Source organism: Equus quagga, chromosome 8 (genome assembly GCF_021613505.1).
Source record: "Equus quagga isolate Etosha38 chromosome 8, UCLA_HA_Equagga_1.0, whole genome shotgun sequence".
Taxonomy (NCBI): Eukaryota; Metazoa; Chordata; class Mammalia; order Perissodactyla; family Equidae; genus Equus; species Equus quagga.
This window is the reverse complement of record NC_060274.1, coordinates 12264812-12289602: the sequence shown is the minus strand read 5'-3', so window position 1 is coordinate 12289602 and position 24791 is coordinate 12264812. Positions and strand designations below refer to the sequence as shown.

Sequence of the window (24791 nt, the reverse complement as noted above, 5' to 3'; positions counted from 1 at the left end):
ATACGGGAGTTAGCAAGGGAATCATTCAAATGGAAGTTCACATGTTGTTGAAGGTATGTATTCCTTTTGAGTGGTCAAAATATTTTCTGAACAAATGTCGTATTAAAAATAACTCTATAGATAAAAAGAATATTTTTATGCAAATTATTGTGGTGGGATTGCCTTGACACCTATGGTCTCTCATTTTAGAGAGATCCATATGCTCTCTCCCATTTATGCTCTCTTTAAAGCACAGACTGGCTTTACCTGCAGTCTATGCATCCTATAGTCCTATACTAAAAGTTTACTTTATATATTCTATATAACCCTATACATACTTCAAAAAACAATTTTTATTTAGTTCTGGAATATTTTCTTTCTAAATAGATACAGGGATGTTTTGAACTCTCAGAAAAGCAGCCACTTCACAGAAAATAAAGGCCCAATTCTACACATTCTGGAAATGCGACGATGAAATGGTGAACTGCCTCCCTCCCTCCAGGATTCACCCCTACTGCGTGCCTCCTCCCAGAATCCTCCCACACTCACCCCTGCTGCCCAAGCTCCTACTCCTCCTCCTCTGGGGTTCACTCGGGACCTCCTTCGTAAACGCAATCCTGACTCCCTGAAGCAGCTTGCTGCCTCCTTCTCTGTGCTCTCAGAGAATGCGCTACTTAAACAAACGATAGTTCACGTGATTGCATCTCCAACTAGACCGGGAGACAAGCTATCTTTTTACCTTTGTATTGAGTGACTTGTCACTGCAAGTGCTCACTATGACATGCCAGGCCTGTCTCAATCCTGTGCATACACTGACTGGTTTAAAACTCATGAGGACTCTAGGGAACAGATACTATTCTCAGGAGCTTACAGGAATTTGAGACAGAGAAAAGTTAAGTAAGTGACCTAATTTGCCCAAGGTCACAGAGCTAGTAAGTGGGGAGAGAGGATTCAACCTGAGGGAAACTTGCTCCAGAGTCAAACCACCTGGGTGCAAGGTTCCCCAGGACACAAGGTGTCACAGTACGCATTACCTAATCTAAGTCTGGGTTTGCTCATGGGATATTGAGGATAAATAAGCGCCTATTCACAGAGCTGTTGTGAGGATTCACTGCGAGAGACACACAGAGCAGCAGGGGCATGGGGAGCAGCAGAGTGCTGCCCAACGGTTCTTAGTTATTCCAGTGGTCTTCAACTGGGAGCAGCGTAGCCTGCCGAGGACACCTGGCAATGCCTGGAGACCTTTTCGGTTGTCACAGCTGGGGTAGTGGTGCTGAAATCTAGTGGGCAGAGACCAGGGATGCTGTCAAATATCCTACAATGCACCAAGAGGGTTGCAGCAACAAAGAATTATCTGGCCCCAAATGTCAATAGTGATGAGGCTGAGAAACCCTGATATATCGGAATATATTTAAATATTCATTTTTCTTTGGTTAAAAAGTTACCAAAACAAAAACCAAAAGAACAAAATGCCAAAAAATCCCTAGAACATCATGCTTATTTCATGATGCGGCAGATACGTGTGTAGGTGTGTCAATGTGTATTTATATACATACGTGACTGAAGAAGTCACCTAGCAATTCTGGCAAAAATGATGAAAACTTACATTAAGTCAGGAGAATTGGGTACAAGAATGGATAGATTTAAGAGAAATGTAGGTGATGTCAGAAGTTGGTAACTAGTGACGGGTTGGTGAGGGTAAAGCTAAGGGGCATGGGGACTAAGATGAGCCCCAGTTAGGCTTGGATGACCTGGGCAGATGAAGATGTCATCAGTCAGCAAACTGAATACGTGGGGAGCAGCAGGCCTGGGGTAGGCAGACAGAAGTGAGTTCAGTTTTGGACATGGATTCAATGCTTTCTCATTACGTTTCTTTTATCACTATATTTTAGCTACATGACTTTGGCATATACTGACTTTATTGACTTTTAAGGATTTACATCACAGCCTGTGATTTTGCGGAACGTGCTGCATGTCTCTACATTACCTCCAGTAACGTTTGTGCTCATTTCATTGTACTTTATACATACATAAAAGTGTCATCTGCACAAATGCGATTCTGTGTCTTCCTTCCCTGGTTTTGTAATATTTATTGCTTATTTCATTCTTGAGTAGTTATGAAAGCATAACTTGTACTAAATTAGATTATAAGGGTAAACACTCATTTTTATTCAGCATTTATTTTATTTGACTTTTAAGGAGGATGACCCTGGTACTTCTGTAATTATAAAACTGGTTCTTAGTTTACATACTTATTTTCATTTTACACTCACCCACTTTCAAAAAAGAATTTGAGACAACTTACAATAAAATTACTGATACATTAAATACAAAAGTCAATGATAAAGTTGAACAACTAAAGTTACAAAGACAAGGATGAAAGAAAGAATGTTATTAAATCATCCTGGTTGAAGGCTGCTAAAGCAATTAAATATGAAACTTAGTTTAGAATCTCCCAGCAACCAAGGCAGAGACGACCACACAAGGGATCTGGCAGCTGTGTCCACTGGCAGGAACACAGATGCTACTACTGGTCCCTCGCCCAAGCTCCTTCCACTGGGCCTTGCACCCATCCTCTAGTCGCTGCAGTGATGGGTGCTAACGGCTCACAGATATGGGGCTGCCCGTGCTGGAAGGCTACGGCACCACTTCTCCCAGGAGGTGGCCAGGAGCAAGACTGACTGATACAGGGGTACAAAACGCTGCTCCCTTTGTGCCTCAGAGCTCCCCTCAACCCCCAACCTTCGACCACCGTGAGACCAGGCTGAAGCTGGTTTCCAGGCCAAACAACAGCCTCACCTAGCAATTTTTCCCTCTCTTATTCTGCTTGCCTCCTTTCCCTTCTCTGGAGAGCACTCCTCAACACACCATTTTCACAAAAATCCTTATCTCAATCTCTGATTCTAGGAAACCAGACCTAACATGGAAGAACAATAGTTAAGCAGAAAAATATTAGTCTTCTGACCTTATGTTGAAAGGATTCTTAAATATAGGGTAATAAAAAACAGAAATAACATCCTCAATATTAGATTTCAAAAAACACAAAGGCATGAAAAATGGTTGTTTCTTATGCGGACCCGTCCACTTACTAAGCTCAAGACTATTTCACACAGAGGTTGAGGCCTCAGCAGCTGTGGGCAAGCATGGGTGAAAGCCACTAAAAATTAGCACTGTCCTCAAAGGTCAGGCACAGATGCCCCAAGTGCCGACCCCTTCTTTATACTATATTGGGGTGTATTGTCATTAATTCATCTAAAATTGTATTGATATGATCTATGTTTTAAATCTGTACCACGTTTGGGAGTAACTTGCTCTATAAGGCATACTTCCAAACAGGCAAAATTAGATAGAAATTATATATATGTCTTAAAAATTATAATCCACAGTACTATATCAGAATATTACAACTAGTTTGTAAATATTTGCTTATAATCATAACAGTAACACCTACCTTCCACTGACTGCCTCCATGTGCCACATACTCATGTTAAGCACTTTACATGGGTTATCTCTATTCCTAATAACAGTCCTCCAAGGGTGGCATTACTGCCCCAATGTGATGGATTAAAACTCAGCCTCTTAACCTGCCCAAGTTCTCATAACCAGGAGTGCTGGACTTCCAGAAGATCTAGCTTACTTCAAAGTACTTCTAGCCCTTCCATTAGGGAATGCTGCCTCTATCATGTCAATCAAAAGAGCCTGTTGCAATTCTCACATTATATCTAAGTGACCTTTCTAGTAGGTTGGAGTACAGGACAGTGGTTAGACTAATACTTGTCCATTCTATGGGAAGGATGTTAGATTACCAGACCCATGACCACAATTTATAAAAGAAAAATATGACACAGAATTTTGAGGGAATAGCTAATAGCTCAGTATTTCTCAAATTTGAGTAATGTGCAGACTAGCTGAAAAAAAATTACTTTGGAACCCCAGAAATATGGAGATTTTCAGGGGTCTCCAGATGTCAGCTTGAGAAACTAAAGAAATAAGTTTTATTCTCTCATGGAAGCATCTTTCAGTTGTGAATTTGTACTGAAAAATAAACATTTTTTTTCTTATAATTGGCAAAATGATTTGATTAACTCTAAAGTGAAATGAAAATACAAAATTTTAAAAATTCTAACTTAAAATTCATATACTACAAATTCTAGTAGTTTAAGAAACGCTAGACAGACTAATTTGTTTAATTTTAAGAACCTAAGAGGTTGTGTTTTTGTAGATAGAAAAGTATTTGGGGTTTGAATTTTGGGGACTGTGTTAGAGAAGTGAACGAGAGTGAAGAGCTTGTAGAATTTAGTTCAACCAGTCAGAACAGGTCTGTAAGAGTTCCACGGCAGTGAAAGTTCTCCCACTGAAGCCTGATTAAGTTAGTTAATCTAAAGATCGACAACAGAAGGGTTAACAGATTCTCACCAGAAAAATCCTGAGGTGGTTATAAATAAGCCCTTCTTGTCACATCACAAAAGAAATTCTCCATATCTAATTCTTAGAGTTTTGCCTGAGGATAAGCAGTGAATTTTAGTAAACGTCTTCTGAGCATCTACAGAGAATTAGCCTCCCTCTCTCAACGCCCCCGGGACCTGCCTGGACCCCTGTTTTGGCACTCGGCACATTGTACCTGTGTTGTAGTTCTCTGTGTCTATGGCTTTCTCTTGTGTTCAGAAGGGCTTGGCCAGAGGGACAGTCTTGTATTGTTATCTTATCATCTCTGTAAAAACTCTTCCCCTTTCTTAAGAAAATGAATTTTTTAAAAATTTGCTCAATGTAACTATCAAATAGTTCCTGGCTTTCCTCAGAGTATTCCTGATCTGCCCTAATATGGTAAAACTACTTCAGAGCAGCAGAGAATTCTTTTAGAACTACAATTTAATCATCTGATTTATTGTTTTCCTTTATCGGAATACATTCTCTCTCCTCCTTGATAACTGCTTTCCTAAATTATAAGTAAATCCCCTGCACGTAATATTTACAACATGATGAAAACGCGTGTAAACAAAGTTGCTATGAATATGCTTAATTTGCCAAAAATCAAGCATCCTCAATAAAAAGAGAACCGAAGACATACCTAGCTTATTTCCAAATAATAAATATTCTCATAAGGCCTTAATCCCGGGAGAAAGAATTTTTAACTAACTAACTACATGTGTACCTTACCCCTAAATCAAAGATAAAGTTGATAACACCTTCTAAACACCATCAACTACTCTCAAACAGGTAACTAAAACAAAGACTTAGAAACTTTCCACTAAAAATATTCTAACATCCACCTTAAGAAACTCTTTGTAAAATTCAGATAGCCCATAGGTTCTGGATTATGGTAATAATCATAACTATAAAAGCCTAAAAGTAAAGATCTTGGTTTCTGACATAATTGGGTCTTATATGATTCAAAACATTACATACACACATACACGCATTACAGGAACAACCATCTCTTGATTTTCTTCATTACAGTGGCCAGCTGTTCTAGGATAAAAAAATCCCTGAAAGCACAAATGTGTTAAGTCTGCTGATGAGGTATAAGGTGTCTCCAGTCATCAAATTCTGTCTAGGATCTAACAGGATCTCTGATTTGGGAAGAAGTCATGTACAATGTCGGAAACCTTGAGATGCTGAAGGGAGGTGGTACCAAGGCTGATTTACAAAAGGCTGACAATTAAGTCTGTTACATAAGTGGAAGATGGCCTGAACTCCTATAGTCACCCGAAAGCTTGGTTAATTGCGGTGGATAACACGGCAGAGGAAGTGGAAGGTGGTAGCAAAGACCATGAAGATGATTCAGATGATGCTTCAAGATGTATAAGTAGGTCAAATACTATTGCTTGGGGGCCCCATTCTAAATCTATAATCTATATCTGTATCTAAATCTAAAAATCACATAACCCAATTTTTCATGCTTTCTACTTTTATTAGTGAATGTCAAACAAATGATGTAGGGAAACTCTGTAGGACTTTATAGTTGAGAGTTGCAGCCAGGAAGGAGAAATCTGTTCCTCACTAGCTGTGAACTCCAAAGGCTGATGCCATGTCTGACTGGGCTCCTAGCCATGTCACCTCCCCGTCCCTCTCTGCCTAGCCCAGGGCTTTTCACGGAGTAGGTGCTCAGGATACATTCAATAAAAAGAGATGAGTTATTACAGTAAATGTCCTGTAGTAACTCATCCACTAGTGCTTTGGTAAAACAGGAACCAGATTATTGATTTTCATTTTTGGCAGAGAAACTTTCTGTAATTAACACTTACTCTTCTGTGATTAACATGGAATAGTCAGAGCTTAGTTTAATATCCAACTATTTTTCTACAGATGATTGATCACAAGTAACTGACAAAAGAAGGGCTCTCAAAAACGTGGGAAAAAATACGATAAATAAACATTTGGATTTTAGAAGTGCCGTTAGCAACACAGCAGTGTGAGTCCTTCCTTTTTTATCTCCCTTTTTATCTACAACTAATTGGTCATTCATAACTGAACAAAAGTGTCTCTGCACATTACACCAGAACATTGAGGAGATTTCCACCCACTTGTGCTTCAGAAAGTGGGTAGATACGACCTCAGACGGTGCCGTGATCCAAGGGAGGCGATAAGCCTGCCCCACACTCACCTGCCTCAATCAAGGGGAAAAAGGGAAACTGGAGACTGCAAAACAGGGTGGACACGCAAGGGAGATAGAGAATCTGTGGAGGTCCAGCCAGACTGAGGGAGAACCAGGTAAGCCACTGTAGCAGGACAGAGACGAGTCTGGAGGCAGAAACAGAGGGACTCAAGGAGTCAGTCTCCCTCCCCAGGGCAACACTGCAATGAACCGGGCTGTCACCAGTGAAAGTGGTGACTTCCCACACAGAGGAGGTAGAAAGTAAAAGCGGTGAGTGACTGATCACCTGGCTCCATGAGTTGCAGCTTGAGGGACCTGTTTCTCTTCAGCAGCACCCAGATTTCTAAGGAGGGAACCTCCTGACTCGGGGTTAGGAGAGGAAAAGGAAAGAGGCAGACAAGAATAACAAAGGGCATTGAAAAAGCATGTTCCCTGCTTTGTGCTTTGGGATTTCAGCAGGAGGTCCACCCAGGGACCTCTAGGAGTATCCCCACTCAAGGATCACTCTACTGGGCTGTGGACACCCACAGAGCCCTGGGTGCTAAGCTCACACCTCCCCCCACTCAGCTGTCAGCTTTTACTATACTCGCTTTTTTTACACCCACTCCCAAGTGCAGTCTCAGAGCCAGCTCAGGTAAAGAGAAACCAAAAACTTGAGCTACAAGCATCACCTTCTGGAAAATAAAAGAAAGGTTTCTAATTGCCAGTCTGTTGGACTTTAACAAAGTAAACAAGTAAGAAAGATGTGTGCTACTTCAAATGATGCCAGAGGCACATTTTGTCACATACTATGAAAAATCATAGTAATATGGTATCACAACAAGAAAATGATAATTCCCAAGCAACCAAACTCAGAGGCACAGAATACTGCAATCTAAACGATAAAGAATTCAAAATGGCTGTTTTGAAGAGATTCAATGAGCTACAAGTAAACTGAGAAAGGCAATTCAATGAACTCAACAACAAAACTGATAAACAGAAGTTCTTTATCAAAGAGATTAAAATTTTAAAAAAGAACCAGACTGAAATTCTAGAGGTGAAGAATTCAATGAATGAGAAGAACACATAAGAGTTTAGGAAATAGGGCAGATGCAATAAAAGAAAGAACTAGTAACTTGGAGGACAGGAATTTAGAAATGACTCAGAAAAGGGGAGAGAACTAAGATTTTAAAAAAGTGAAGAAACTATGAGAGCTATCAGGTATGATGAGAAAAACAAATATAAGAATAACTGTTCTACCAAAAGGAGAAGGGAGGGAGAAGAGAGCAGGGAGTGTATACAGATAAATAATAGCCAAGAACTTTCTAAACCTGGGGAGGGAATTAGACACACAAGACAAAGAAGCTAACAGAACTCCCTCTTATCTCAATACAAAAAGACCTTCTCCAAGACACATTATAATGAAACTGTCAAAAATCAATGATAAAGAAAGAATCTTTTTTTTTTTTTGAGGAAGATTAGCCCTGAGCTAACTGCTGCCAATCCTCCTCTTTTTGCTGAGAAAGACTGGCCCTGAGCTAACATCCGTGCCCATCTTCCTCTACTTTATATATGGGACACCTACCACAGCATGGCTTTTGCCAAGCGGTGCCATGTCTGCAACCAGGATCCAAACCAGCAAACCCCAGGCCACAGAGAAGCAGAACGTGCGAACTTAACAACTGCACCACCGGGCCAGCCCAAGAAAGAATCTTAAAGGCAGCCTGGGGGAGAAAAGAAAGTAGTCTACAAAGGAACCCCCACTGGTCTATCAGTGGATTTCATCACAGCAGAAACTCCACAGGCCAGGAGAAAGTGGAATGACAAATTCAAAGTACTGAAAGACAAAATCTGCCAGCCAAGAATACCGTACCCAGCAAAGTTATCCTTCAGACATGAAGGTGAAATAAAGGCTTTCCCAGACAAATAAAAACTGAGAGAGTAGATAACAAAACCCGGGGAGGGGATCCAAGATGGCGCCATGAGTAGTCCTTTTTGTCTCTCTCCCTTCGAGTCTACAATTATTTGGACACTTATCGCTTAACAAAGGATATCCAGACAGCATCTCAGGACGTCTGAGATACCCACGCGACTATACATCGGAAGGTGGATGGACTTTCCTCCGGGAGGATGTGGAAATAGGTGAAAACTCTCCGACCCCGACCGAACAGCCTAGTACCCGCAAGCGGCTTTCTTCCAACGGACGCCCCCAGAAGATCAACACACATCTAGGGCAGGAGCGAGCACACAACAGAGGAGCGACGGTGGCAACAGGTGACCAGAACCCTACCTAAACCCCCCGCAATTACTCCTAAACGCAGAGGGAAACTTTGGAGTTGCACACCTGGGCCCGCGGGGAGAGTCTCTCCCCGCCATTGGCGGGGAGATCCCGCCTGGTGTTCGCGGCGCCCAGAGGGTCCCAGAGAGAGTCGCTGAGGGTACGGAGGTCTCCCGGCTGCCACTGCCGGCACAGTGGGGCTAGGGATTGCCGGAGATCTCCGAGCGGACTGGGGCTGGGTGAAGCTCCAAAGGCCGACTCCACGCCCCGGAGGGGAAGCTCCGGAGTTCCGCCCGGGCAGCAGACAAAACTCTCTGTCTGCCATTAGCAGAGGGGCCACGCCCAGCATTCACGGCTCCGGGAAAGTCCCGGAGAGAATCCCAGAGGGCGAGGCGACCCCCAGCTGCCGTTGCCCGCCCCGTGGGACTAGGGATTGCCGGAGATCTCGGAGAGGACTGGGGCTGGGGGAAGTTCCAGAGGCCGGCTCTGTGACCCGGAGGGGAAGCTCCAGAGTTCTGCCCGGGCAGCAGACAGAACTCTCTGTCTGCCATTAGCGGAGGGGCAACGCCCAGCATTCAACTCCGGGAAAGTCCCGGAGAGAATCCCAAAGGGTGGGGCGACCTCCAGCTGCCATTGCCCGCCCCGTGGGGCTAGGGATTGCCAGAGATCTTGGAGAGGACTGGGGCTGGGGGAAGCTCCAGAGGCCCGCTCTGAGCCCCGGAGGGGAAGCTCCAGAGTTCTGCCCGGGCAGCAGACAAAACTCTCTGTCTGCCATTAGCGGAGGGGCCACGCCCAGCATTCAACTCCGGGAAAGTCCCGGAGAGAATCCCAGAGGGTGGGGCGACCCCCAGCTGCTGTTGCCCGCCCCGTGGGACTAGGGATTGCCGGAGATCTCGGAGAGGACTGGGGCTGGGGGAAGTTCCAGAGGCCGGCTCTGCGCCCCGGAGGGGAAGCTCCAGAGTTCTGCCTGGGCAGCAGATAAAACTCTCTGTCTGCCATTAGCGGAGGGGCCACACCCAGCATTCAACTCCGGGAAAGTCCCGGAGAGAATCCCAGAGGGCAAAGTGACCTCCAGCTGCCGTTGCCCACCCCATGGGGCTAGGGATTGCCGGAGATCTTGGAGAGGACTGGGGCTGGGTGAAGCTCCAGAGGCCCGCTCTGCGCCCCAGAGGGGGAGATCCAGAGTTCTGCCCAGGCAGCAGACAAAACTCTCTGTCTGCTATTAGCGGAGGGGCCACGCCCAGCATCCACAATACCGGGAGGGTCCCGGAGAGGAGAATATTAGGCAGGGTAGCAGCTGACCAGCTACCACTGAAATCAGGATCTCTGGCTATCCCCCCAAGACAGGGCAAAGGGCTCCCCGAGTTCCTGGGGAACAGGACTGGGGCTGCGGGGAGTTCCAGCGACCCAGCTCCGTAGCCTAGGGGGAAACCCTACAGGCTCACAGCAGCCTCAGGGAGAGCCTCTGCACAGCACCAGTAGAAAGCACCCAGCCGGCAGCCACAAGGCTGGAAGACCCCGGGACAAAAGCAGCATAGCTAGGTGAACTAACCACAGACTGTAGAAGATGCCAATAGCTCTCCTGCGACCCATAGTGGACAAGTGAGATTTTGTGGGTGCCGACAGCAACGGAGCGACAAATATAAGTGATCCCACCCCTGGCCGCTGGAAAAGCCCATAACACCGTTGCAGACCCCAAGGAGGGAGCACGTCTAGGTGGGCTGCAACAGTAGGCACCAGCAGCCTGAAGCCCCCCTGTGACGGCCCCCACGGCAAAGAAGGGAATCCAAAGGACCACTGTGACTAGGAGGAGGGGCCCAGGCCCAGTTAGCAACTGCGGACAGGGTTCCTGGTTGGTGCAGTATAAACAGCTGCTCCCCCACCGCAGCAGCTGAAACAAGTGAAAGGAGCAACTAAACTCTATCTCCATGCGGAGGCACAAATCAACAACATCAAGCAATATGAAAAAATACATTAAATCTCCAGAACAGAAAGAAAATAACAATCCCAAAGAAAATGAGATATATAACCTAAATGATGATGACTTCAAAACAGCCATCATTAAAATACTCAATGAGTTAAGAGAGAATTCTGACCGACAACTCAACGAGTTCAGGAGCTATGTCACAAAAGAGTTTGATATGATAAAGAAGAACCAAACAGAAATATTGGAAATGAAGAACACAATAGAGGAGATTAAGAAAAATCTAGATGCTCTGAACAGTAGGGCCAATAATATGGAGGAAAGAATTAGCAATTTGGAAGATGGCAATATAGAATTGCTGCAGGCAGAGGAGGAGAGAGAAGCAAGACTAAAAAGAAATGAAGAAACTCTCCGAGAATTATCAGACACAATTAGGAGATGCAACGTAAGGATTATAGGTATACCAGAGGGAGAAGAGAAGGAGAAAGGGGCAGAAAGCCTATTCAAAGAAATAATGGCTGAGAACTTCCCAAATCTGGTGAGAGAGATGGATCTTCAGGTGACAGAAGCCAATAGATCTCCAAACTTTATCAATGCAAGAAGACCAACTCCACGGCATATAGTAGTGAAGCTAGCAAAAGTCAATGACAAGGAGAGAATACTAAGGACAGCCAGGCAAAAGAAACTAACCTACAAAGGAACCCCCATCAGGCTATCAGCAGATTTCTCAGCAGAAACTTTACAGGCTAGAAGAGAGTGGAATGATATATTCAAAAATCTGAAGGACAAAAATCTACAGCCGAGAATTCTCTACCCAGTGAAAATATCCTTCAAATACAATGGAGAAATAAAAACTTTCCCAGATAAACAAAAATTAAGGGAGTTCATTGCCACAAAACCTCCTCTTCAGGAAATCCTCAGGAAAACCCTCATTCATGAAAAACCCAGAAAAGGAAAGGGGCTACAAAACCAAGAGCAGAGGAGATAAGTAGAAGGACAACAACAGAGAGTAGCAGCTCTTCATCAGAACAGATTAAACCATGGGACGAGAAACAAAGGAAATTGAAGAAAACCAGAAAACAAGACACAAAATGGTAGTGGTAGGCCCCCACATCTCAAAAATCACTCTAAATGTAAATGGATTGAACTCCCCAATCAAAAGACACAGAGTGGCAGGATGGATCAAAGAACACGATCCAACAATATGCTGCCTCCAGGAAACACACCTCAGCCCCAAAGACAAACACAGACTCAGAGTGAAGGGATGGAGAACAATACTCCAAGCTAATAATGAACAAAAGAAAGCAGGTGTCGCTATACTAATATCAGACAAGGTAGATTTCAAAGCAAAACAGATAAAGAAAGACAAAGAGGGACAGTATATAATGATAAAAGGGACTCTCCACTAAGAAGACATAACACTTATAAATATATATGCACCCAACACAGGAGCACCAAAATTTGTAAAGCAACTCTTAATAGAACTAAAAGAAGACATCAACAACAATACAATAATAGTAGGGGACCTCAACACACCATTAACACCAATGGACAGAACATCCAGACAGAAAATCAACAAGGAAATAATAGAATTAAATGAAAAATTAGACCAGATGGACTTAATAGATATATATAGAACACTTCATCCAAAAACAGCAGGTTACACATTCTTCTCAAGTGCACATGGAACATTCTCAAGGATTAACCATATTTTGGGAACCAAAGCAAACATCAATAAATACAAGAGAGTTGAAATAATATCAGGCATCTTTTCTGATCATAATGCTATTAAACTAGAAATCAACTACAAGAAAAAAACAGAGAAAGGTGCAAAAATGTGGAGACTAAACAACACGCTTCTGAACAAACAATGGATCATTGAAGAAATTAAAGAAGAAATCAAATTTTATCTGGAGACAAATGAAAATGAGAACACGACATACCAAACCATTCGGGATGCAGCAAAAGCAGTCCTAAGAGGGAAATTCATTGCAATACAGGCTCACCTCACTAAACAAGAAAAAGCTCACATAAGCAACCTCAAACGACACCTAACAGAACTAGAAAAAGAAGAACAAACAAAGCCCAGAGTCAGTAGAAGGAGGGAAATAAGAAAAATAAGAGCAGAAATAAACGATATTGAAACAAAAAAGACAATAGAAAGGATCAATGAAACAAAGAGTTGGTTCTTCGAAAGAATTAACAAAATTGACAAACCCCTAGCCAGACTCACCAAGAAAAGAAGAGAGAAATCGCAAATTAATAAAATTAGGAATGAGAGAGGAGAAATCACAACAGATACCAATGAAATACAAGAGATCATAAGAGAATACTATGAAAAACTATATGCCAACAAATTGAAAAACCTGGAAGAAATGGACAAATTCCTAGACTCCTACAATCTCCCCAAACTGAATCAGGAAGAAATGGAGAATCTGAATAGGCCAATCACAAGTAAGGAAATAGAAACGGTAATCAAAAACCTCCCCAAAAATAAGAGTCCAGGACCAGATGGCTTCTCTGGAGAATTCTACCAAACATTCAAAGAAGACTTAATACCTATTCTCCTCAAACTGTTCCAGAAAATTGAGAAAGATGGAGTACTCCCTAACACATTCTATGAAGCCAAAATCACTCTGATCCCCAAACCTGACAAGGACAACACAAAGAAGGAGAACTACAGGCCGATATCACTGATGAACATAGATGCAAAAATCCTCAACAAAATTTTGGCAAACCGAATACAGCAATACATCAAAAAGATTATACACCATGATCAAGTGGGATTTATACCAGGGACACAGGGATGGTTCAACATCCGCAAGTCAATCAACGTGATACACTACATCAACAAAATGAAAAACAAAAACCACATGATCATCTCAATAGATGCAGAGAAAGCATTCGACAAGATCCAACACCCATTTATGATAAAAACCCTCAATAAAATGGGTATAGAAGGAAAGTACCTCAACATAATAAAGGCCATATATGACAGACCCACAGCCAACATCATACTCAATGGACAAAAACTGAAAGCCATCCCTCTGAGGACAGGAACAAGACAAGGGTGCCCACTTTCACCACTCCTATTCAACATAGTACTGGAGGTGCTGGCCAGAGCAATTCGGCAGGAAAAAGAAATAAAAGGAATCCAAATAGGTAACGAAGAAGTAAAACTCTCGCTGTTTGCAGACGACATGATCTTATATATAGAAAACCCCAAAGAATCCATAGAAAAACTATTAGAAATAATCAACAACTACAGCAAAGTAGCAGGGTATAAAATTAACGTGCATAAATCGGTAGCATTTCTATACACTAACAATGAACTAACAGAAAAAGGTCTCAAGAACTCAATCCCATTCACAATCGCAACGAAAAGAATAAAATACCTTGGGATAAACTTAACCAAGGAAGTGAAGGATCTATACAATGAAAACTACAAGACTTTCTTGAAAGAAATTGACGATGACATAAAGAGATGGAAAGACATTCCATGCACATGGATTGGAAGAATAAACATAGTTAAAATGTCCATACTACCTAAAGCAATATACAGATTCAATGCTATCCCAATCAGAATCCCAAGAATATTCTTCACAGAAATTGAACAAACAATCCTAAAATTCATATGGGGCAACAAAAGACCGCGAATTGCTAAAGCAATCCTGAGCAAGAAAAACAAAGCCGGCAGAATCACAATCCCCGATTTCAAAACATACTACAAAGCTACAGTGATCAAAACAGCATGGTACTGGTACAAAAACAGGTCCACAGATCAATGGAACAGAATTGAAAGCCCAGAGATAAAACCACACATCTATGGACAGCTAATCTTCGACAAAGGAGCAGAGGGCCTACAATGGAGAAAAGAAAGTCTCTTCAACAAATGATGCTGGGAAAACTGGACAGCCACATGCAAAAGATTGAAAATTGACCAGTCTTTTTCACCACACACCAAAATAAACTCAAAATGGATCAAAGACCTAAAGATTAGGCCTGAGACAATAAGTCTTTTGGAAGAGAATATAGGCAGTACACTCTTTGACATCAGTTTCAAAAGAATCTTTTCGGACACTGTAACTCCTCAGTTGAGGGAAACAATAGAAAGAATAAACAAATGGGACTTCATCAGACTAAAGAGCTTCTTCAAGGCAAGGGAAAACAGGATTGAAACAAAAACACAACTCACCAACTGGGAAAAAATATTTACAAGCCACTTATCTGACAAAGGGTTAATCTCCATAATATACAAAGAACTCACACTGCTTAACAACAAAAAAACAAACAACCCGATCAAAAAATGGGCAGAGGACATGAACAGACATTTCTCAAAAGAAGATATGAATATGGCCAATAGACACATGAAAAGATGTTCATCATCGCTAATCATCAGGGAAATGCAAATCAAAACTACACTAAGATATCACCTTACACCCGTTAGATTGGCAAAAACATCCAAAACCAAGAGCGACAAATGTTGGAGAGGTTGTGGAGCAAAAGGAACCCTCATACACTGTTGGTGGGAATGCAAACTGGTATAGCCACTATGGAAAACAGTATGGAGATTTCTCAAAAAGTTAAAAATAGAAGTACCCTATGACCCACCCATCCCATTACTGGCTATCTATCCTAAGAACCTGATATCAGAAATCTCAAGAGTCCGTTGCACCCCTATGTTCATCGCAGCATTATTTACAATAGCCAAGATGTGGAACCAGCCTACATGCCCAGAAACTGATGATTGGATAAAGAAGATGTGGTATATATACACAATGGAATACTACTCAGCTGTAAAAAAAGACAAAATTGGCCCATTCACAACAACGTGGATGGACCTCGAGGGTTTTATGTTAAGCGAAATAAGCCAGTCAGAGAAAGACGAACTCTATATGACTCCACTCATAGGTGGAAGTTAGTATATTGATAAGGAGATCAGATCGGTGGTTACCAGGGAAAAGGGGGGTTGGGGGGAGGGCACAAAGGGGGAAGTGGTGTACCCACAACATGACTAACAAAAATGTACAACTGAAATCTCACAAGGTTGTAATCTATCATAACATTAATAAAAAACACACACACACACACACACACACACAAAAGAATAACAAAACCCCCCCCCCAAAAAAAAAAACTGAGAGAGTAAACCACCACTAGACCTGCCTTGCAAGAAGTGCTCAAAGTAGTTCTTTAAGCTAAAATGAAGATGCTAATTAGTGACCCAAAAGCAACTGAAAGTATACAATACTCTAGCAAAGGTGAAAAACAAACAAAGTTAGAAACCTGTAACTCTATGTTAGAATGGTGTATTAACCACTTAGTTCGAGTGTAAAGACATAGGAAAAGAGCATCAAAAACTACAGCTACTATAATTCTCAATGAATTCACAGTATAAAAAGAGGTAAATTGTGACATCAAAAATATAAAAGAGGAATAAAAGGGTGGAACCTCTATAAGAGAATGAAGATAAGGTACTCTCAGCAAAAGAAGGCTTATTTTATCTATGAGATGCTTATGTAAGCCACATGGTAATCAGAAAGCAAAAATCTAGAGGACAGACACAGAGAATAAAAGGGGAGACAGAGCAAATCACCATGGAAAACCACCACTTAAGAAACATACATAGAAACAGGGAAAAAGAAACAATGGAGACCCAAAAGAACCACAAGGCCAATGATAAGATGGCAACAGTAAATCATTACACATCAATAATCACTCTAAATATAAATGGACTGAATTCAGCAATCAAAAGGCAGAGAGCGGCCAGATGGATAAAAAACAAGACCCAACTATATGCTCCTACAAGAAATGCATTTCAACTCTAAAGACACACACAGGCTCAAAGTGAAGGGTTGGAAGAGCATATTCCATGTAAGGGGAAACCAAAAGACAGCAGGTGCAACCATACTCACATCAGACGAAGTAGACTTCAAGCCAAAAACGCTAACAAGAGACAAAAAAGGTCACCATACAAAGGGGTCAATACATCAGGAAGATATAACAGTTGTAAATATATGCGCACCCAACATCAGAGCACCAAAATACATTAAGCAAATATTAACAGATCTAAAGGAAGAAATAGCAAACAATACTGTAGCGGACTTCAATGCCACTGTCAGCAATGGACGGATTATCCAGACACAACAACAACAAGAAAATATTGGAATTAAACCACACTCTAAAACAAGCGGACTTAGCAGACACACGTAGAACATTCCATCCAACAGCAGCAGAACACACATTCTTCTCGAGTGCACACAAAACAAGTTCCAGGACAGATCATATAATAGAGTGCGAAACAAATCTCAGCAAATTTAAGATCGAAATCATGCTCTTTTCTGACCACAATGGTATAAAACTAGAAATCAACAAGAGGAAAGCTGGGAAATCTAAAAACGTGGAGACTAAACAACACACATTGAACAACCAATGGGTCAAAGAAATCAAAAGGGAAATAGAAAACTATCTCAAAACAAATGAAAATGGAAATACAACATATCAAAACCTATGGAATGCAGCAAAAGTAGTTCTTAGAGGGATGTTTATAGCAATAAATGCCCACATTAAAAAAAAAAGATATGAAATAAACAACCTAACTTTGCTTACACCTCAAGGAACTAGAAAAAGAAGAACAAAGTTAGCAGAAGGAAGGAAACAGTAAAGATTAGAGAAATAAATGAAATAGAGAGCAGAAAAATAGAAAGGATCAACAAAACTAAAAGTTGATTCTTCATAAAAGATAAACAAAATTGACAAAAATTTAGCCAGACTAAGAAAAAAAGAGAGAAGATGCAAATAAAATTAGAAATGAAAAAGGAAACATTACAACTGCTACTACAGAAATACAGGGGATCATAAGAGACTATTATGAACAATTATATGCCAACAAATTAGATAACCTAAAATAAATGCTAAATTTATAAAACACATAAACTACCAAGACTGAATCAGGGAGAGACAGAAAATCTGAACAGATCGATAACAAGTACAGAGATTGAATCAGTAATCAAAAACGTCCCAACAGAGAAAACCTCAGGAGCAGATGACTTCACTGGCAAATTCTCCCAAACATTAAAACGAGAATTAACACCAATCCTTCTCAAACTCTTCCAAAAACCTGAGGAGGAGAGAATACTTCCAAATGCATTCTGAGGCCAGCATTACCCTGATACCAAAGCCAGATAAGGTCACCACAAGAAATGAAAACTATGGACCAATACCCTTGATAAATACAAATACAAAAATTCTCAACAAAATATCAGCAAACTGAATTCAAGGAACACATAAAAAGGACTATACACTGTAACCAAGAGGGATTTATCCCTGGGATACAGGATGGTTCAACATACAAAAATCAATAAATGTAATACATCACATTAATAAAATGAAAGATAAAAATCACACAGTCATCTCAATAGATGCAGAAAAAGTATTTGACAAAATACAATATCCTTTCATAACAAAAACACTCAGCATATTGGGGCCAGCCCAGGGTTCACCCGTTTGGATCCCAGGTGTGGACCTACATACTGCTTGTCAAGCCATGCAGTGGCAGGCGTCCCACATGTAAAGCAGAGGAAAATGGGCACGGATGTTAGCTCAGGGCCAGTCTTCCTCAGCAAAAAGAGGAGAATTGGTGGCCACAGATGTTAGCTCAGGGCTAATCTTTCTCAAAACAAAACAAAACAAAACAAAAAAACACTTAGCACATTGGGTACAGAAGGAACGTAGCTGAACACAATAAAGACCATATACAACAAACCCGCAGCTAAAATTATACTCAATGGAGAAAAACTGAAAGCTTTTCCTCTAAGATCAGGGACAAGAAAAGGATGCCCACTCTCACCACTCTATTCAGCATAGCACTGGAGGTCCTAGGTAGACCACTTACGCAAGAGAAACAAATAACAGACATAGGAATTGGGAAGGAAGAAGCAAAACCGCTGCCATTTGCAGATGATCTGATTCTGTACACAGACTCAAGCGAAACACTGTTTGAACTGATCAACAATTTCAGTAAAGATGAAGGATACAAAATCAACATACAGAAATCAGTAGCATTTCTATATACTATGGATGAAAAATCTGAAAAAGAAATAAAGAAACTATCCCATTCATGACAGCATCAAAAACAAGAAAATACTTAGGAATAAATTTAACCAACAAAGTGAAAGAACTGTACAATGAAAACTACAAGACTTTGCTGAAAGGAATGGACCAAGATACAAACAAATGGAAAGACATCTTGTGTTCATTTATTGGAAGAAGTAATATTGTTAAAATGTCCAGCCTACCCAGAGCCATCTATAGATTCAATGCAATTCCCATGAAAATACCAATGGCATTCTTCACAGAAAGAGAAAAAACAATTCTAAAACTTGTAGGGAACCATAAAAGCCCCAGAATAGCCAAAGCAATCCTGAGGAAAAAGAACAAAGCTGGAGGTATCACACTTTCTGATCTCAAACTACACTCGAAGCTACAATAACAAAAGCAGTAGGGCACTGGCACAAAACACACAGACCAATGGAACAGAACACAGACCCCAGAATTAAACCCTTGTTTATACAGTCAACATTTGACAAGAGAGCCAAGAGCACTCCACGGAAAAAGGACGGTTTCTTCAACAAATGGTGCTGGCAAAACTGAATAAACACATGCAGAGCCCTAAACTGGACCCCTATCTTACGCCACCCAGGAAAATTAACTCACAATGGATCAAAGACTAAACATAAGACCTGATACTATAAAACTCCTAGAAGAAACATAGGCAAGAAGCACCCTGACGCTGGTCTTGGCGATGATTTTTTGGATATGACAAAAAAAGCACAAAGAACAAAAGAAAAAATCAACAAATGGGGCTACATTAAACTCAAAAGCTTTTGTACAGCAAAAGAAATCATTAACAAAAAGAAAAGCAATGTACAGAATGGGAGAAAATTTTTGCAAATCATATATTGAATAAGGGGTTAAAATCCAAAATATACAGAGAACTCATACAATTCAATAACAAAAATAAACACAATCTGGTTGAAAAATGGGCAGAAGAACTAAACAGACATTTTTCTAAAGAAGACATCCAAATGGCCAACAGGTACATGAAAAGATGCTCAGGATCACTAATCATCAGGGAAATGCAAATCAAACCCACAATGAGGCATCACCTCACACTTGCTAGAATGGCTATCAACAAAAAGACGAGAAAAGTGCTGGCGACGATTCGGAGAAAAGGGAACCCTTGTGCACTCTCGGGGGGAATGTAACTCGGTACGGCCACCATGGAAAACGGTATGAAGATCCCTCAAAAGTTAAAAACAGAGCTACCGTATGATCCAGCAATTCCACTTCCAGGTACTTACCTGAAGAAAATGAAACCACTAACTTGAAAAGACATCTGCACCCCATGTTCACTGCAGCGTTATTCACAACAGCCGAGACAGGGAAACAACTAAGTGTCATCGACAGATGAATGGATAAAGAAAATGTGGTACATGTACACAATGGAGTATTACTCAGCCACGAGAAAGAAGGAAATTCTGACATTTGTGACAACATGGATGGACCTTGAGCATATTATACTAAGTGAGATAATTCAGAGAGAGAAAGACAAGTACTGCATGATCTCACTTATATGGGGAAATTTAAAAAGCCAAGCTTGTGAAAACAGAATAATATGGTGGTTGCCAGGGGTAGTGGGACAGGACAGATGTCGTTTAAGGGCACAAACTAACAATGAGTAGTAAACAAGCCCTAGAGATATAATGCACAGTACAGTGAATATAGACAACAATTCGTATTATAATCAAACTTGCTAAGAGATTAGAACTTAATTATTCCAACTACCAAAAGGATAATTATGTAACATGATAGAGGTGCTAATTATCGCTACAATGGCAATCATATTACAATATATGAATGTATCAAGTGAACATATTGTATACCTTAAATTTACACAATGTTATATGTCAACTGTATTTCAATAAAAATAAATAAATAAATAACGTTTGATATAACTTTAGTCAGAAGTCTCTATCAGAATCACAAAAAATTCTCATTTCTTTTTGTGAGGACTGAGTGACCATATAACTTATCTTCCATCCTGGGATACTTTTAAGAATAAACAGGGATGATGGTAATAATAATAATAGTAATACCACCGCCACCACCAGGGCAACACGGACAAACCTCGACATTTGGTCATTCTATCTAAGGGGGAGAAAATTAGAACAGAACTAACTATCCACATTGTGATTTTTATGGTTCTTATTCTGGAGAGGTAAAGAAAAAGTTATGGTACAGTTTGCATATAAATAAAGATCAGATCCAAGAGAGAATTTCCTATGACACATCCCCGGAAGAACAAAGATTATAATTAAAATCCTAATTCCAGATACTAAAACAAATAGAAACTCACCTCTGGTTTGGGGACGAAAGCCCGACCTGGAATTGTCAAGACGTGCTGCACGCTGCAGAGGTACTGGGCCATAATGGAAAGGCGACTGCGCTGTTTGCTTCCCGTAGTGGCTGTAAGTCTCTATGGAAGAAAAGGGAATTTGAGCAAATAATGAATTCAGTCTGGTCAGATGGAATGGAGCCAATGTTGCATTATCTATGAACACCAGGTGGATTTTTTTGATGCAAAGTTTAAAAGCATAAGCTATTTGACACATATTATGTCGTCAGCATGGGGAACACTCTCCCCCAATATCAACTGAGGTACATCAAAGAACTGTGAATAATACCATATACAATGCACTCAAAAATCAAGTAAGAAAACCTCCCTGCCACTGACTGTGGAGGATTTTCAAATCACCGTTACTTTCTGTAGAAGAAAGTCCTGTACGAAACAAGTAATCAATAAATCTTTGATGAATGAAGAAATTAGCAAGCATAATGAAGAACTAAAGATGCTTAAATATTTTAGTTTTATGAATTACTCCAATATATAAGCGAACATTTTCAATGGTGTCCTTTTCTTTATTTAAACGTAATAAAACCTTGACTATTCAGAACTCCTGGAGAATTGGCTGTTTTTGACAACTGATTTTTACAAGAAACTAGGAATTTATTCTTTTAAGCACCCAAACATGTTTATTCTAAAATCAGGTATATACAAATTAACTCATAAATACAGTGCAATTTCAACGAAAATCCCAAAAGGATTTTTAAAAAGAACTTTAAATTCCATTACACTTTAAACAGAAAAGCAAAGGGCAAGAAGAGCCAGGACACTCCTGAAGAACAGGGACAACGGACGTGGGGGGGAAGACGAGGTGGGGTGACTCAGCCCACCAGGTGTCAAAATGAAGGCCGTACGGTATTGCTACAGGCACAGACAGACCAACGGGACAAAAAGCCTTAGAAACGGACCCCAGTACATGAGGATATTTGATACGTGACAGATGTGATGGAGCAAGTGCTCAGGGGAAAGTGATCATTCAACAAGTGATGCTAGTACAAGTAGGTGTCTACAGGGGGCAAAGCAGGTCTCTGTCTTGTACTATAACCAACAATAAATGCCAAGTGAGTGAAAAGCAAAACTTTAAAAAATTTTTCTTAGTAAATATCTATGACCTCCACAGTAGGGAAGAACTTAGAGATGTAAAGGCAGAAGCCATAAAAGAAAAGCCTGATATATTTTGTTCTATTAAAAGTAAAGACGTCTGTATAATAAAAACCCTATAAAGATAAGTTACAGGGGCCAGCCCCATGGCCGAGTGGTTAAGTTCACGCACTCCACTTCAGTGGCCTGGGGTTTTGTCGGTTTGGATCCTGGGCACGGACCTAGCACCACTTAAGAGGCCACGCTGAGGCGGCGTCCCAAATGCCACAACTAGAAGGACCTACAACTACGTACTGGGGGGCTTCGGGGAGAAGAAGAAGGCAGGAGGAAAAAAAAAGAAGATTGGCAATAGATGCCAGCTCAGGCAACAATTCTTAAAAAAAAAAAGATAAGTCACAGACTGACAGAAGGTATTTGAAACTCATACATCTGATAAAGGATTAGTGTTCAGAATATAGAAGAAACACCTACAGATCAATAATCAAAAGACAAACAACTAATAGAAAATATGGTAAGAAATGATAAGAGCAACACAAATGAACCATGAACTGTCTTCAAGCAGATTACAAATTAGGGACATGCACATTAAAGCCATAATGAGATACAAGTTCACATGCACGAAATGAAAATAATTTAAACAGAACCAAGTAAAGGCGAGGACATGGCAAGAGGACACTGCTAGTGAGAGGGAAAATAGGCACGAGCACTTTGGACCACAATTTGGCAATATACAGAGTAAAGGTGAAGCCGAGTCAACCCTTCTGATCCTTCCAGTCTACCTTCAGAAGTACGTCCTAGAGAAGAGCTTACATACTCCCCAAGAGATATGCAGAAGAATGCGCACTGCAACATGGTGTGAAGCATCAAGAAAAGTGGAAAAACAAAGGTCCATCAACAGGTGAATGAATAAGTAAATTGTGGCAATTCTGACTGGAATACTAAAGGATAGTGAAAGTGAATAATAGGGTTACCAACATATACCCCAAAGTAGAATAAAAAAATTAAGTGGCAGAAAATAAGTACAGCATGACTCCATTTGTATAAAAACTTCAAAAGATAACTTACTGTTCACTCTGTGTGTGTATCTATAACTGAGATGAAGGTAAAACACGTGCAAGGGAATGATGAATATAAATTTTAAGATGGTACAACTCAGGAGAAAAAGAAAGGGGATGGAGAACGGCTCCAACCCCATCTACAATATTTTACTTCTTAAAAAAAGCTATGAAAACTACGGCAATATGTTAGGGTTGGACCAAGCTAAGTCACGGGTAAAATAAAATTAGGCATACCATCTTTCTAAAATGCATTCTGCTTCTCTGTGTTCTAAGAGCTCACTGGACATTCTAAACCTCTTCTGAATGACAGAGGGTCAACAATAAAATACCAACGATGACTGGGATAATCCTGGAGCTGGTAAGCCAGCAGCGTGTCTCCTCGCTAAACAGACACTGTGCTTTCTGAGTTGTATTTACCGCACTGGGTTTTCTCTTTGCTGCATCACTGTCATGCCAAGCTCTAACAGTTCCTTTTACTTTGCTGCTTCTAACCTGCTGTGGGCATGAAAACCACATAATTTGGCTTGTAAGAGATCTGCCTTAAATAAGATGAAAACATAGGTTTTAATCTGAGATACCGAGAAAATTTCCTATGGGCAAAATTAACTGCACGTTTGGTCGCATCTACTTTCTTACTCAGAAGCCATCCCTCATCTCATGCCTTTTTATTTTAAGTTACCTGGCTCTTGCCTGTATTTGGAGAGTTGAAATTATTGGGAAGTTGAGTTCAAGACAAGTAATGAGTTGCTACACTACACGTGACAAAACAAACTCTTCCCTACTAAAATGTAAAACCAACAAATACATATATTCTCAAGCAAATATAAAAAACATAAAGACAAACAATGGAAGTACAGATTTAAGTTAAAGAATAAGCTTATGGATCAAATAGTCAAAAATATTTCTAGTTCTTCATAAAGAAAGAAAAAGAGCTTAATTTTACCACTGGTATAAAATTCAAAATGCATTGTGCAAACTGGCTCAATTCAAACAGCTGTATAAAACTAAAATCTAGCATGAACATAATCACAAAATTCGAAATAAACCAAAAGAAATGCCCAGATTAAAAATTATTATTTCAACCTGGATTTTCTTCCAATTTTTCACTTTACATCTGAAAGGTCTGTTTGCACTGGTGAATGCAAGAGAATTTAAAAATCACTTTAACCAAAAAGCAAAGCAGTGAGGCACAGGGTAAGCTAATTTGATATAAAGACACGTTTCAGAACATTTCACGTAGAGCACTATGCATCCAGTCCTGCCAGGGCACAGGGTATCCTGACCCACTAACTTGACCCATCCAATCTCTGGAGCAAACACACCCAGGGTGTGGAGATGAAAACACGTGAATCCTAGGTTTTAATTTAGAAGAAAGCAGCACACACACCTGCCCTAACTCATTACGGAACAAT

General features: G+C 40.6%; 1 protein-coding gene across 2 annotated transcripts in view; it reads right to left on the bottom strand.

The window, feature by feature from the left end:
- Positions 1 to 24791, bottom strand: part of TFB1M (transcription factor B1, mitochondrial) — a 68356-nt gene that overhangs the window by 19258 nt on the left and 24307 nt on the right. For both annotated transcript variants that reach the window (XM_046669297.1, XM_046669298.1), the window contains one exon: positions 21173 to 21292. In XM_046669297.1, coding sequence (XP_046525253.1) covers positions 21173 to 21292 — 120 coding nt within the window. The remainder of the gene's footprint in view (positions 1 to 21172; positions 21293 to 24791) is intronic.